Source organism: Phocoena sinus, chromosome 2, assembly GCF_008692025.1.
Source record: "Phocoena sinus isolate mPhoSin1 chromosome 2, mPhoSin1.pri, whole genome shotgun sequence".
Lineage (NCBI taxonomy): Eukaryota > Metazoa > Chordata > Mammalia > Artiodactyla > Phocoenidae > Phocoena > Phocoena sinus.
The window spans coordinates 166413029-166429349 of NC_045764.1; the positions used below are offsets into that span (position 1 = coordinate 166413029).

The window sequence follows — 16321 nt, forward strand, 5'->3', positions numbered from 1 at the left end:
GCTGGTCCCGCGCGTCCCGCCTGCCTCCCCATCTGAGCGCACTGGGCCGCCGGGGCTCGGCTCGCCGGGAAGCAGGGAAACATCGCTGGCCGGCGGCCGCCGCCAAACTTGGAGGGGGAGGATGCTGCGAGTGCGAGCGGCGGCGCGGGGCGCGGGGGCACACTGAGTGCTACCGGGGCTGCGGCCGGGCGAGGGCGCCGAGGCTGAGCGGGCAGGTAAGGGGCACCAGCGCCAGGACTGCGCCAGCCCTTCGAGCCAGGGCCGCCAGCGCCACCGTGCCGGCGTCGCCTCCTCGCCACGGAGCCACGGTGAGCGGAGCGCGCACGCCGCGCGCGGGACTCTGAGCTCCGGCCGCGCCGCGCGCCTGCACCTCCTCTCTCCCCTCTGGGCTTCCCAGCCGAGCTCGCCCGCGGGCCATGAGGCTTTGGCCCGTAGCCCCTCGCCTCTGAGCCTCGCGTCGCCCGCTCCAGTCCACGCCGCTCCGCCACAGATAGCACTTCGGCCAGTGGGGCTCCCCATCCTCTGCCAGAGACTGCATCCAGGCGCTCCGGGATGGCGCTCCGCGGCCCCCCGCGGCCGCGCAAAGTTCGCAGGAGACGAGAGATGCTGTGGCAGCAAGTTGGCTTCGTGTGCGCGATTTTGGCGCTGGTGTGCTGTGCGTCTGGCCTCTTTGGCAGATGGGGTAGGTACTGGTGCGGGCCTGCCCCGGGAGTTGGGGGGCTTGGGCTGGAAAGCCGCGGGGCAGCTCCGAGAGGTCTTCCTTTCCTTCCCAGTCAGGTTGGCCCCAAGGGTTCATCCAGTCCCTTACCCACCAGGCAGGTAGAGCGCACCCAGGAGAGCTGATATCGACTCTCTGAGCTGTGGTGCCTGTTCCCCTGAGCTGCGCGCGGGCCCTGGGGCCTAAGGCGAAAGCCTGAACCACTGGCCCCCTCGGCGCCAGAGTTCTGTCCCTGGGGTGCCCAGGGAGTGTGGGCAGCGCAGCGGCGGGATCCAGGTGTGGATTCTCTTGGACTGGGGCGGACGAGACTAAGTGGACCAGTTTCCATTTTGCAGAGCGGAGAAGGTTGTTCTCCGTGTCCCTCGAAAACCCAGATTCTGAGGCTGGGAACTGAACCTCAGCGCTCCCCTCGCCCCTGCCAAAGGGGCGCCCTGGGTGTCCCGACGCGTCCTCTCCAAACCCTAAAAATGTGGGCAGTCTGTCCCCTCGGGAGGTTGCTGCTATGTTTCAGCATCGCTTCTCAACTCCTCTTAATCTCCGCAGGACCAGCTTGTGCCTGGAACCACTATCCGCACTCCTTCATCCAAGGAGAGACTGAGGGATTTGGGAGTTGCTTAGGATATACAAATTTAAGATGGAGAGAAAAAGAAACTTACGAAAAATATGTTTAGGGAAGGGAGTGGCGGATGTGAGCCTAGGTGGAAGCTTCAGAAGACATTCAGGTGGCTAACATTCCCATTTTTAGTTGGATGCTGTGGACCTTCTAGTATTGTTTTTTTAGTATTCTATTTTAATTTTGAATGTCCTCTAGAAACTATTTAAAAAAATTTTAATTGAAGTATAGTTGATTTATAATGTGTTAGTTTCAGCTGTACAGCAAAGTGATTCGGTTATACATATATGTGTGTGTATATACATATGTATATATGCTTTTTTCCCAATTACTGTCTAACATTTTAAAAAATGAAAGAAATGGCATGATTTAGCAACCTGGACATGGGGAATAAAGCAGATGGTACCTTCTTGAGCAGTTAGGGACAATTTAGAGAGGTTCATATTGATAAAAATCAGGTGGAACTTGACTTAACTCTTTAATACTGGCTTTCAAAACCCAAACTATGTGATTTGAGGATAAAAGGTCAAAAACTGGCCCTTCCCAACAGAAATCCAGAAAGGTGATTTGAACACCTTAGTACCTGGTGCTTTGCAATTGGGCAAGTTAGTGTGTGTTCTCCCTCAATTACAAGAAATAACAAAATACCTAGAGGCTCCTAGATGTCCGCATTATAGAAGAGGTATTATTATCCAGCTGAAGTCGTATGCACATCAGGAGAGGTAAATAAATACTTTAAAGGTCTTAAAGTGAGAATCATTTTTATTTGCTGGATCAGGAAGGCCTTTAGGAGTCTAACTGCGCTTGGTCATCGGCATCCATACCAGTGATCTCCCTTGTTACTCAATATGGCCCTTGGACCAACAGAATCAGTGTCACCTGGGAGCTTGTTAGTGTGGAATCTTGGGTTGTGGGCCAGACCTACTGAATCAGAATCTGCATTTTGACAAGGTTCCCAGGTGACTTGTGCGCACATTCAAGGGTGAGAAGCTGCGGGCCAGCCCCCATCAGCTTTCTCCACCTGTTCGCTGACTTTATCCTGTTTACTGGCTAAGAACTTCATGGTCACCTATCTAAACCCTTTGTTGCACCTGTGAAGGGCTGAGACTGGAGCAATCTTGGCCAAGGTCAGATCACATGCTGACCACTCTGGGACTAGAAACAATGAACTAGATCTAGGAAGCAGATTACTGTAGGTGAGCAGGTGATACTGTGCTTCCAGTCATTGTATCGCTCCCTACAGATGGCTCTAAATAATCAAACAGGGCTGTTGCTGACATAGCTAGATACAGGCGTGTAAGGCCATTGGGAGAATGCAGGCGCCATGTTGATCTAATGGTGTTTGTGACTTATTTTCCAATCCAGGGCACAAAACAGCTTCTGCTGGCAAACATGTTTTACCAGACACATGGAGAAGTAGAAGGCTGATGGCACCAGTGAATGGGACTCAGACAGCTAAGAACTGCACAGATCCGGGTAAGAGATAGATTCTTCCCCTAAGGCATTTGGCAGGGTCTGGAGTTGGTGCCTATGTGGACAATTATAGCCAGAGCTGAGAAAAGGTGGTTTTGTGACCCTGAGTAGGAAAGGGTAGCTATAAGGTGTTGAAAGGTAACGTACAGACGTTAATCCTTCGTGCTGCTAAGCAACTCCAGTACTTTCTTTATCCAACAACTGAAAAGATCGCATTTCAGAGTTTGAAATTCTCATTTTTTGTTCTCACCATGCTCCCAAAGGCTCAGTGTTCCGCCCCAGCTCCCGCAATTTTGTTTGCCTGGGTGTCTTCGTTTTCTTTCCCTTTTGCCCTCTGTGTCCATCTGATGGAGCTTCAGGGACACAAACCCTGCTGCTCTGGCAGAGGGCACTTTGGGATGACTCACCAGGGTCGTACCATCCAGGGTCGCTGCAGGGGTGGGACACGCTGGGCTGCTGGGGTCCCTTCTCTGGAAGAGGAGTTCCAGGTAGCATTGCAGCCTGGTAGATGGGTTCTGCTCGCCCTGGGAGGTGGTTCAGTGGGCCTCTTCAGACCTCTCCAGGCGGTCAGAGGCGGTAGGGACCCAGTGATGACATCTCGTCTGTTCTCCTGCCACATGCAGGCTTTGCTTAAATGGGTGCAGATTTCTTCTCAGAACCTGTACGGGCCAGTGAATGGAAGCTGCCCGGGCCTCACACAGGCCAGTCCTAGGTTTTAGCTCTGGTTCCCTAACTTGTGGGTCTTTGTGAGAGGGACTCAGTGGGACGATGCGTTCAAAAGCTCTTTGGGAGCTGTGAGGTTTTATTTTCTTATTTTTTAAATTTAAGTAGAGTTAATTTACAGGGTTGTGTTTCACGTGTACAGCAGAGTGACTCAGTTATACATATATATCTGTTTTTCAGATTCTTTTCCATTATAGGTTATTACAAGATACTGAGTATAGTTCCCTGTGCTGTACAGTAGGGCCTTGTTGTTTACCTATTTTATGTACAGTAATGTATGTATCTGTTAATCCCAGACTCCTAATTTACCCCCACCCCGCTATCCCCTTTGGTGACCATAAATTTGTTTTCTATGTCTGTGAGTCTATTTCTGTTTTGGAACTAAGTTCATTTGTGTCATTTTTGAAGATTCCACATTTAAGTGATACCACATATTTGTCTTTGACTTACTTCACTTGATATGATCATCTCTGGGTCCATCCATGTTGCTGCAAATGGCATTATTTGATTCTTTTTTTATGGCTGAGTAGTACTCCATTGTGTATATATACCACATCTTCTTTATCCATTTACCTGTTGGTAGACCTTTAGGCTGCTTCCATGTCTTGGCTCTTGTAAATATGTGCTGCTATGAACACTGGGGTGCGTGTATCATTTCGATTTATGATTTTCTCCAGATCAGTGCCCAGGAGTGGGACTACAGGATCATATGGTAGCTCTATTTTTAGTTTTTTAAGGAACCTCCATATTGTTCTCCATAGTGGCTGCACCAGTTTACATTCCCACCAACAGTGTAGGAGGTGGGAATGTAAATTCCCTCCTAAAAATTCCTTTTCCTGCAGACCCTATGAGGTTTTACTGTAGATGGGTACTACTTGGCTTTTCTATGAAGTTGCCGGGAAAGTCAATCTTTTTAGGTGTCTGTTTTCTCACCCGTAATATGGGCAGAATAGTACTTGGCCTCCTACTCCAGGGTTGTTGGAAGAACCTGGTAAGGCTCTGTATGGGGCTGTGTGCAAAAGGAACTAGAAACCCAGGCCAAGGGACCAGGTTAGGATGGCAGTCTTCCCATGTCTTATTTTCATAGGCAGGTCTTATCTGCATTTTACAGGTCGGAAAACATCTAGGGAGGAGACACGAGTCACTCAAAGTCATGAACCTTACAAGCGGGGAAGCTGGCACTGGAACCTAGGCCTGTGGGTATGAAATGTTTGGTTAGTTCCATGCACTGAAGGAGGCCGGGGCCCTCCCTCAGAGCCTGTCTTCTACACCATCAACTTCCCTTCCCTCAAGGTGCCGTCTGAGAAGTCCATTTGGGACACGGAGGTTTTGGTAAACCTCTAAACGGTTCATCCTCTGCTTGATGGGATGGGACTGGGTGAACTTGCAGAGAAGCAGCTGGGATTCCCATTAAACTCCCATCTGTCTTGGTGACCCAGTGAACAGTGGTGCCCGTCCTGTCTTTTCACCTCCTCCAGCATATTCTTCCATCAGCCAGAAGTGGCCAGTGCATTGCAGGACTAAGCCATGAACATGTATAAGGCCAGGAACTATGGGTCCATCCTCTCTAGGCACTTGAGAGGCTAAAATTAGCACCATCCATGAAAGGAAGACTTAGCTACTCTGGGTAAAGAATCAGGGTGAGTGCATTTTTGACTGGTTTCTAGCTCATTGATGGCCTCATCGTGGGCCGGCTGTGTCCTCGTCCTGTGACTCCTGTCCCACGTAGTCTGGGCACATCGGCTTAGACGGGGCCCCGTTCTTAGGATAGAGTCTTCTATGCCCCATTGTTGCCCTTGTCTCTTCAGTATACTGTCTGATCAGAAATTATTCCACTAACTATGGAGCAGTCAGTCCTATTTGGCAGGAAGGACTGGTCTTGTCCCCCTTGTGGAGAGGGAAGCAGGGAAACCGCAAAATGTTTAACAGTAAGTAATACTTGAATTATCCTTTGTGTTGACTGTTTCTGGGATAGGGTCCTGCACATAGAGAGGACTCAGTAAATATTGGTCAAGTGATGGAATGAAAGGGCATTTTTGAATATTAAACACTTTAATTCTTCGTGTTTATGCAAAGATGAGGAACACGAGGCTCCAAAGTTGAGTGACTTCCCAAGATCTCTTGGCTGGCAGGAGCATCCCTTGGTCATCTGACTCTGGATCTCATGACCTCCCTGCTCCAGTGCACCTGCCCCCGCTCTCCTCCCAGCCCAGGCGGGACTGAAGCCTGACTCCCCTTCCAGCCTCCTTGTCCCTGGACCACGAGACTATCCAGTCTCCTTTCCATTTCGCAAGTGTGTAGCGCACACCTGCTGTTGTGTGTCCAGCCCTGCAGTGGACACTTGGTGGGGAGCAGAAGCAAGTATAAGAGGCCGCCCTTGTCATCAAGCAGCTCACAGTCAAGCAGAGAGGACAGAGTCCTGACACAGGAGGACTGCACAGGTCCCCCAGGCAGCAGCCCCACGGGGCTCGGAGGACAGTAAGTGACCCGATGCAGTTCTTTGGAGTCTTAGCGTCTAGATGAGGCAGGCCTCTGCTGCAGTGACAGAAAACCTCCCCAAATTGGGTTTAGCAAAAAAGGGAATTTATTGGCTTAGTCACTGAAAGCATGAGGTCAAAGGTGAAGTGTTGAGACTCAGTTTCTGTCTCTGGGCTCAGATGTCAGCCGGTGTGGGGAGGTGGTGACCACAGCTCTGGCTTTATGTCCTCCCAGACACAAAAATGCTGGGGGAGAGTGCTGGTGGCTGAGGCAGTTCTGCAGAAGCCCCGAGGTTCGGGTGGCGTGGCTTGGGTCACATGACTTCCCTAAGCCAATTGCTTGGCCAGGGGAGTGTTGGGTCTGGACTGGCTTAGACGTGAGTCACAGGCTCTGCCTCTGGAGGGAGGGGACGGAAGCATCCTCCTCCAGCCCCCAACTCTGCCTGGGAGTCAGCTGGGGATGGGCAGTTTCAGGAGGTGGCCCTCAATGCTTTATAACCGTCCTGTTCTGGGGCTGCTCCTGTGACAACGGTGGACCAGAGCTCCCTTCCCGTTAGAGTGTCAGGGGGGTGACAGGGTGGCAGCCAATGGCTGCCGTCTTTTCTACAGTTACAGGAGTCACCCATAAAGAACCCCAAGGTTCTTACATCCCCTGAAGCTTCTGCTCTGCATCGCTCTCCTCCAGCTAGAGGGCCCCCATCCTGATCTACCAGATGAGGTCTTTCAGGGACGTGGGAAGATGAGGCTTGAAGAATTTCCTGCTGTGTCAGCTCCCAGAGCTGAAGCATCGCCCACAGTAGGTGTTCAACAAACGTTAGTTCACGTTTCCATAAGAACCTCCAGGGAGGGACCACGTCTTATTTGCTGCTCTTATTCGCCTGTCAGAGAAGTATTTAGCTTCGTTTCCTAAAAACACGAATGGGATCCTGCTCTAGTCATCCCTTAAGACTTGAGGTGGAAAGTGGGCTCTTTATTCAGCCTGGGGTCATTTCTCCAGATCTTGGTGGTGTTTCCATCTCATTATTTGTGCTTCAGTGTAAGTGCCCCCCTGACCGCATCACGTTACCCTATGTTATTTTTATGACATGTATCTCCATCTAAAATAATTTACTTATTCATCATCTGTCTCCCCTTGAGGGCTACCTTGCTCACTGCTCTATGCCCAGAAGAGTGATTCTTAATCCTGGCCACACATTCAAATCACTGAAGCACTTTTGCAATGCCCAGGACCCAACCCTGGAGTGTCTGATTGCCTTCGTCTGGGGCTGGGGCCTGGAAATCAGTTCTTGTTCAGAGCTCCCCAGCTGCTTCCAAGTTGAAGCCAGGGTTGATGCTTGCTGGACTGGAGCCGGGCTGCTCAGCGTGGTTGGCATCACCTGGGAGCTTGTTAGGAATGCAGAGTCTCAGGCCCCAGACCTACCACAGAATCAGAGTCTGCATCCTAATGAGATCCCCGGGACAGCTTCCATGCCCACCAAAGGCTGGGAGGCACTGGGCTAGAACACTGCCTGACACTTCGTAGGCTTTCAGCAAGTATTTGAATGTTGAATGAAGGCTAACACTTGGTTTAACATAGTGATTTTCTTGAAGACTGGTTTGGTTTCTTTTTCTAAATGTAGGGAAGCTAAAAAAAAAAAAAAAAAAAAAAAAGACTTTTCCATACCCTTCAGTGGTCAAAATTGGAGTTTGGTTTTAGTCTTATTTTTCTATTTTTATCTTCCTCCAGAGGCAGTGGGTCCTTCCCTACAAAATGCATGAAATAGGAATGAGGGGCAGTGACTTTGAACCCCATGGGAACTGTCTTAGTTCAGGCTGCCAGAACAAAAAATTACAGACCGGGTGGCTTAAACAGCAGACATTTATTTCTCACAGTTCGGGGGGCTGGGAAGCCCAAGATCAAGGTGTTGGCTAGTTCCATTCCTGGCTTGCAGACGGCTGCCTTCTTGCTGTGTGCCCACGTGGTGGCGAGAGAACTGGAGCTCTGGTTTCTCTCCCTCTTCTCATAAGGGTGCTAATCCTGTCTTAGGGACTCCACCCTCATAACCTCAAATAAACCTAAAGACCTCACCTCCAAACACCATCACATCAGGGGGTTAGGGCTTCAACATAGGAATTTCAGAGAGACACAAACCTTCAGTCCATATCAGGACCCAAAGGGTTTCCACACGTTTCTTGGTGGTGACACTGGAGTGTTTGAAGACAGTTGAGGGTGGAACCGGTGATTCTCACCCCTAGCCCGCAGGTGAGAAGCACCTGGGAGGCTCTGAAAGATACAGATGTCTGAGCCTGGCTCTGACCTGTGAGGTCCGAACCAGTGATGGACACCTTCTGTGGCTGACATTTGGAGCTTCTGGGAACCATGCTCTCCCCCTGCCCCCGCCCCCAGTCTTCTAAGATGGGCCCCTTCTTGTGACTGTCACCTCCCACTGACCTTTCCTGATCACCCAACCCAAAGTGGCCTTCTATGTCACTGGTTCTCTTGGTTTAGGTTTTAACAGGCACTAAACCTATCCATTGTTATACTGTTTGTTTGCCTCCCTCAACTAGGATATAAAAGGCGAGCCTCGTTTGCTTTTTAAAACCATAATAGTGCTTCAGTGTTTCCTTTTGTAAAGTGAGGGTGGCAAGCAGGGTGATAATTGCATTTATTTCATAGGGTTGTTAGAATTAAATAAGTTTATACCCATCAGGCACTTACACGCATACATGTTCACACATTCGCTCCCGTTTTCATTATTATTTTTTTATCTGCTTAGCCCAGAGATGACACAGTGCCCATGTATTGTAGGTACTAGAAAACTACTTGTCAATTGAATTTTATGAGGACAAGTAAACATCTTGACACACATTGTTTGTTTTCTGTGAATACATTTCTTTTCTTTTTTTTTTTTTTTTTTTTTTAACCTTTTTGGAGATTTGGGATGCTGGAGGATGGCATACCTTGCAGAACTTGCCTCTGAATAGAAAAACTGGTTCTTGTCTCTTGACAGTTAGGTGGTGGTTTACCTTTTGGCTTCCTAGCTGGGGTGGGAATGCCTTCCCCCGTTCTTACACTGCCTTTTCCTACACGGTTGAGATTGAGTCTGTGGTCCTGCCCCTACCGTGTCACCCCATTCATTTAGGTGCCCAGCATCCTGTACCTCATGTTTGAAAGGGGAGAGAGGAGCTCGGTTCCCTCCATTGACACTGGAGGAATTTGCTTTGTCATGTTTGGTTTTGCTGCTTTTCAAATATGTCTTTTGAAAGGCCTGGTGGCTATGTATCTTCGCTTGAGCCGCCATGACAAAATACCATAGACTGGGGGGCATAAAACAGAAATGTATTTTCTCACAGTTCTGGAGGCTGGAAGTCTGAGATCAGGGTGCCAGTAGGATCAGGCTGTGGTGAGGACTCTCTTACTGGCTTGTGTGTGTCCTTACGTGGCAGGAGAGAGTGAGTGAGAACAAGCCTCTGCTGGCCCTTCTTATAAGGCCACTAACTCCATCAGGCCCAAAGCTCACCTTCGTGACCCCGTCTAACCCGAGGGACTTCCCAGAGGCCCCATCTCCAGCAGCATTACTTTGGGGGGTTAGTGCTTCAACATAGGAATTTTGTGGGGATGGATTCAGTCCATAATAGTGTCCACAGAGGGAAGGCCGGGGCAAGGAGGGCTGACAGAGAGGTGCTTGAGAGGCATCTGAAGTTGAAGGTGGTTGCTAGATTTTCAGGAGAGCAGAGCTGTGGGATCATGTGCTAGGTGGAGGATCTTTTGTGGTCAGCCTGGCTCTGATCTATTCTTCCTTTTTGTTCCATGCCAAGGCTGAGGTACAGACCACAGGGAGAGGGGACGGGGTGGTGGAGGCTGGTGCAGGTGTAGGAGCCTGCACATAGGAGCCAGCGTTGAGGCTGGGCCGGGAAGACATGAGATCCCTGAGCGGGTGCCCGTTGCAGTGGGTCTCTGTAGGCGCCCGTGTGTGGGGAGCAGAGGTGCAGAAAGTACATCAGGCCGGGTGGGTGTGGAGGTGAGCTGGTATCGGCGATGACGCGAAGTGTCTGCATTCTGAACGAACGTCTGTTCAGAGGCTGCTTCAAGGCACACATCCTAAGTTTGCAAGTTGTTATGTGAAAGCAAGCGCTGCGTTGGAAAAGCAAGAATTGAACTTATCCCTGTGGGCAGGGAGATCACAGATGAGTTACTGTCCCAGATGACAGAGCTGGAGTTCCAGCGGGGAGGGGCTTTCCTGGGCAGGGCAACCTCCAAAGCAGCCGGGTGGCTCCTTGGGGCAAGTGTCACCGTCCACCTTGGAACAGCGATAGGCTGGCAGAGCCACAAACCTGATCACAAGTACAGGCCGAGGAAGACAGCACCCTGGCATCAGTGCGATCACTCCTGGCGTTTTTGGGGTGGTGGGGGTGGGGATGTTAATACAGTGGGTCAGGTGGCTTGGGGGCCAAAGGTCTGGGTTCTAGTATTGGCTCTGCCAAGATCCTGCTCGGCATTTGGGGTCGATCTTTCTCCCCCATCCCCCCTCCCTCCCTTCCCTGCAGCCCCTCTCCCTCCCCACTCTCTGTCTCTCTCACACAAATACCTCCCCAGACGAGATTACATAGGATAAGTACAAAGACTCCCGGCAGCCACGCAATACCCTGGCCCAGTGTGCACCAGCTCTTTCCTTCTTGGCGATGGCGGCTTGTCATGGGGAAGGCAGACGTGTGGAACTGTGTCCCAGCTCATCGTTACTGGCCAGCCACATGACCTGTAGCGAGTTACATAATCTCTCTAAGCCTCAGGTTTTCTCTGTTGTAAAATGAGGGTAGCCGTATTTCCTACCTGTCTCATAGGGCTGCTGCAAGCCTTAAATCCCATGCTGGATTGAAGTATTGAAGGGTACCTGGCACATCACTGTAATCATGGCTAACACCAGCGTACTGTAGGCAGGTGCTGTTCTAGGTGCTTTCTGTGTATTAACTTACTTGCTCCTCATAACAGCCCTTTGGGTAGGTGCTATTAGTGTCCTCATTTTGCAGATAAGGACAAGGAGACTCAGGTTAAGTAACCAGTCCAAGGTCACCTAGCCAGCAAGAAGAGACAGGTGTATGGTGGGGGCAGGGAGAGAGAGAATTAACGGACTTTATTTTTAGAGTAGTTTTAGGTTTACAGAAAAATGGAGGGGAAAATAGATTTCCTATATTACTTCCCCTCTTCCCAGCTCCCCCTGTTAATACCTTGCATTCCTGTGGTACATTTTTTGCGGTTGATGAGCCAATACTGACACATTATTATTAACCAAAGTCCATAGTTTACATCAGGAGTCACTCTTTGTGTTGTACATTCTGAGTTTTGGTAGATGTATAGTGACGTGTATCCACCGTAACAGTATCATACGGAACAGTTTCACCGCCCTAAACATCTTCTGTGGAACCAAGGTTTTTAATTTGGATGGTGTGAATTGTGCGCCTATACCCTTATCCATAATTATGAATAAACAGGGTGGAAAAAGACAGTTTAGAGATGAGGACTTCCGTTGCAGTTCCAGACTCCATCACTGTCTGGGTGCCCCCTGAGGAACAGGGAATGCCTATCCATTGTAACAGCAAACACCTGTGTGGGCTCCACTTCTTGGTATGTTTCTAATACCGATTTGCTTGTAATCAAAAGTTTTGTTGTTGTTGTTTTGCCTTTTTTGCCTTATCCAAACTATCGGGGCCCTTTGCTAGCAATCTCGCCTCCTTGCCGGGCCATCTGACTTCCAGATTCTCCACTCTTGACGCCATGCGGGTCTCCCGCAATCCAGAGAGCGCCCGCTCGGCTTCCTCCTGAACTCTGGGGATCGTTCCTCCCGAGTTAAAAATGGAAATCATTAAGCATTGCCATGTGCTGCCTTGCGTGGAAGAGATCCAGCCGTGCAGCTCAACAGCAAAGTCAAATGCTTGAAAAGCGTGGTTTTTTAAAATTATTATTAAACGTTGTCCATTATGAAGAGGCCATTGGAGCATAGCATTTTACGAAAAAAGAAGAAAAATAAGTGTGCTGGAATAATCTACAGTTTCTCCTGAAAGGACAGTGGGTGTCCCCCTTGGGAAAGGAACAGAAGGTCACTGTGTGGCCAAGAAGCAAAGGAGCCCTCTGCCCAGGCTTGTCCCCTTGCACATGGGAAAGTGCCACCAGTTTCTGGGTCCACGGCTCCCTTTGGTAAGTCAGCACAGGACGGGGCTTCAGCTCTGGGTCTCATGTAATTGCGTGAGAAATTAATTGCAATGTGCATTTCTTGACTGGCTACACAGCCTGTACTGTACTAGGCTCTGAAGCTGGAAGGGACCCAGTCTCTGCTGTCAGGGTGTGTGCACTGCACAGGGGAGACGGGGGCTGAAATAACAGACAGAGTCACCTATGGCAGATACCTCCAGAGGAAAGAGCGACGTGGTTCAGGGCAAGGGTGCCCTCCCGGGAGGAGGTGACATCTGAGCCCACCCTGCAAGGGTAGGAGGTGGCAGCGGAAGGACATTCTAAAGCAGAGGACTCAGTGCATAGAAAAGCGCTGACTGAGAAATCGCAGCGGCATCTCCTACCTGAGCAGTGCTTACTAGCAACCATGCGTGGTGCTCATTGGCTGTCCAAGGGGAGAGAGAAAACAAACACTTCCTGAGATTACCATGCATAATAGTTAAGTAATTAGGCTTTGGGGATTTAGCACGGAGGCAGTGCTCAACCAGGGCTAGGTTGAATCAGATTACTTTTTTTTTTTTTTAAAGCAGACGGAGGTAGGGCTGGGCAGTATGCTGGGGCTGTCCAGGATGAAGTTGGTAAACTGGCTCACATTGCCCCTGCCCCAAGCCACAATTAAGGCAGTCACCCCAATTCACAGGTTGTGCTGGGCCCAGAGCAGGTTGTAGTTAAGCTAATAGAAATATTTGCTAGTCTTTCTGCACTAGGCTGTGAGCTCCTTGAGAACACAGCTGTGTCCCCTGCATCTTTGGCTCTAGGACTGAGGCCGGAGTCAGGCATAAACTCAGCTTGCAGCAAATAGTGGCTGGATGGACAGAGGCCCTCGTTCTACCCTTCGGGGAGCTGCGGCCCCCGAAAGCAGCTACTGTCTGCCTGGCTGTCCCCCCATGCCTCTTGATGCTTGGGGACAGATCCAGACACCCAGCCAGGAGGAATTAAGAGTTAAGAACTCAGGGGTTAAGAACATGGACTCTGGAGTCAAACTGCCTGGTTTCCGATCCTGCCTCTGTCCTTAGTAGTTACGTGACCTTGAACTAGTTACTTTATCTTCTAACCTCAGGGAAGGGGCAGGGTTTGTTTTGTTCACTGATATAGCCCAAACTCTGGAACGGCACTGTGCACTGTGCGCGTGTGTGCGTGTGTGTGTGTGTGTGTGTGTGTGTGTGTGTGTGTGTGTGTAGTAGCTGTATAGAAGCCCATACAGCACCTTCCTCACGGGGTTGTATGTGCTAAGTGTGTCAATCTATATAATGGGCTTACAAGAGGGCCTGGCACAGAGCAAGCACTATACAAATATTTGCTGCTGAAATTACTTCCAAAAGATAACATAATTTTATAGGATAAATTTTTAGAACAGAAAGATTGAGGGTGAATTTTGTAAAGGCAGCATTTGCTTTATTTCAAGTAAAAAAGTTAAATTGATATCTGGACTTACGTTTGCTTGTTACTCTTTGAGGACAAGAAGCTGTTGATTTTTTGAAGGGCTGATGCTGGGACGGTGCAGACCACGCAGGCTGCAGTGGACCTCTGTGTGTGTTCCACATCTGGTCCTTTCTGTTGGTGAAGGGGGACCTGATGATTGAGATCTGGAATTTGGAGACCAGAGTTTGCGTTCTGGCCCTGACACAACCTGTGCATGAGTCACTTTGACTATTACAGCCTTAGTTTCCTGCCTGTAAAATGGGCATAATGATGATGCTATTTATCCCAAGGCTTTTTAGGATCAAGTGCTGTGCAAATATTATTACTGTTGTTTGCTTAACTATAGTAGATGCTTAACCCTTTGAAGAACATTCCTTCCTTGTGAAATAGAGAAAATCAGTTATTTGGGGCTTTTCAGAATTGACTCGTAAAACCACAAATAGGATTTGGTGCAAGCATTGCGCATGGCCCGCTTGCAGCAAATCCCCCATGGGTGGAGTGTCTGGCTAGAAAAGAAAGACACAGGAGGTCTTTTAGAACATCCTTTCAGATACCAGCTTTTATGACCCCCTCATCAGTTGATCTCGTTTCACACTATAAATGTCTGACATTTGATTCCATTATGCATTCCAAGTTCAGGGACCAGCCTTTTAGCTGGGCTGATCCCACACCAGCTGGTTCAGCTCTGTGCCTAAGATTTGTGTTTATTAAAATAGTCACATGGGGCTTCCCTGGTGGCGCAGTGGTTGAGAGTCCACCTGCCGATGCAGGGGACGCGGATTCGTGCCCTGGTCCAGGAAGATCCCACATGCCGCGGAGCGGCTGGGCCCGTGAGCCATGGCCGCTGGGCCTGCGCGTCCGGAGCCTGTGCTCCGCAACAGGAGAGGCCACAACAGTGAGAGGCCCGCGTACCGCAAAAACAAACAAACAAAAACACATGGATGAAAAAAATTACTTAGGAGGCCTTCTGTGGGCAGTTTCTCAGAGCTCAGGTAGGAAACTGTTCTTGGGTTTGATATTTGGCTGGACGACCATTCGTGGAGCAACATTGTCTGCTGAGCCCCTGGGGAAATGAAAACTGACCTAGATGTGGACGCTGCCTCCAGGGAGCTTCCATTCCAGTTGAGAGGAAGAAAATACAAACCTGGCCTGTAATACGAGGGGGAATATGAAATATTGCAATCCTGGGGGTAAGGACAGAGGAAGGACAGCTCAGTCCTAAATGTCAGAATCAAGAGCATCACATCGAAGGGGCTTCTGGGGATGGGCCCTTGCTGAGCCTTGCAGCAATCTTGTGAGGGTGGGCAGTAGGTATTATTATTATATCCAGTTTACAAAAGATACAAGGAAGGCACAGAGAGCTTAAATAGTTTGCCTAAGTTCTCCTAGCTCGGAATTGGCAGAGTGGGGATTGGAACTCAGGCCACCTGTCCCAATAGCCTGTGTTCTTTGGGGAAGATGATGAAGGGTCCCCTGGCTAAGGGACAGTTAGGTCCTGGATAAGCTTAGGGCATAAGGTGTATGGGCGGGTGTGGGAGGCTAGTCACCCTGTAACAAGCATGTTGGACTAAGAGCCTTAGACCCCCCAAGGCCCTTTGTACCCTGTAAGCAGTGGGGGCCACGGACAGTTTCTGAGCAGCTCTGTGTTTTAGGAAGATGACTCTGCTGGCAACATGGGGGAGAACTTCAATTAAGGTAATATGTGAACGTTCTTAGCGTCAAGCCTTAGGAGCTTTCTAGGGGGAAAAAACAGTGAAGGCAGGGAGAACGGTTAGGAGCTATTGCAAAGAGATTTAGGCAGAAGTGATGGTCTTGGGCAGGTTGTGAGGAATAGATGGAGAGAGGCAGCTCCTGCAGGTCTTGGCAGGTGTCGGAGGTCGGAGTTGTCAGTTCTGATCTCAGGTGCAGATAAATGCTCCCAACACCACCATTTTCCAAGACGGGGGTGTGGGAAGCACTCCTTCCTTCTTTAGACTTGGACCCCTCTGCAGGGACCCTTGCCCAGAACCTTGTACCGAGCACAGTAGCTGGTTTCTATCTTCTCTTTCATACTCTGAAGTACGCATCTGACAGACACTCATTGGCCCTCTGTGGATGGGGCCCTGGTCGGTGCTGGGATACAGAGAGAAGTCCCTGTTCCCAGTGAGCCCACAGGTGTAATCTCCTCTTGTGACCTGGAATGACACTCTAATGCCCAGCGTGGCTGGAAGACATCACACACCGTGCAGCGTTTGAGATGTGCTTTGACGCAAGTGGGTATTTGCTGGACAGATGGGAGTGTGCGACATTCCTCCTGCTGGGCACGGTGATTGCAGAGATAGGGTGGTAAGAGAGGACCCGGCCGGATCACGGACGAGAGTGGTTTTCAGCTGGCTTTGGGTTCAAGTCCTCGGGTGGGCGTGGTGGGCTGCATCACACCAAGCCCGAGGGGCACTGCTTCTCCGTCTGGCTCGTGTAGGGTGGCAGATGCAGTTTCTGGCCTCAGGGAGCACAGCCGAGAGGCGAGGGAGCACAGATCGCCGCGATCCTCGTGCTGCTTCTCCACGTTGCCTCTGTGTCGGGACGCCCAGTTTATGACACGTTTTCTATCAGCAGAGCTTAAGCCCCATGGGATTTCACAGAGGCTTTTGCTGTAAGTGACACGTAGGCATTTAAACAAAACCCATAGGGAAGAGTTTTTATAGAGCATT

At 50.0% G+C, this 16321-nt stretch overlaps 1 protein-coding gene across 1 annotated transcript in view; it reads left to right on the forward strand.

Annotated features, from left to right (window-relative positions):
* Positions 1 to 552: 552 nt before the first annotated feature.
* SLC24A4 (solute carrier family 24 member 4) overlaps positions 553 to 16321 on the forward strand; it is a 171212-nt gene continuing 155443 nt past the window's right edge. The window contains exons 1-2 of the mRNA XM_032620049.1: positions 553 to 682; positions 2697 to 2807. Coding sequence (XP_032475940.1) covers positions 553 to 682; positions 2697 to 2807 — 241 coding nt within the window. The remainder of the gene's footprint in view (positions 683 to 2696; positions 2808 to 16321) is intronic.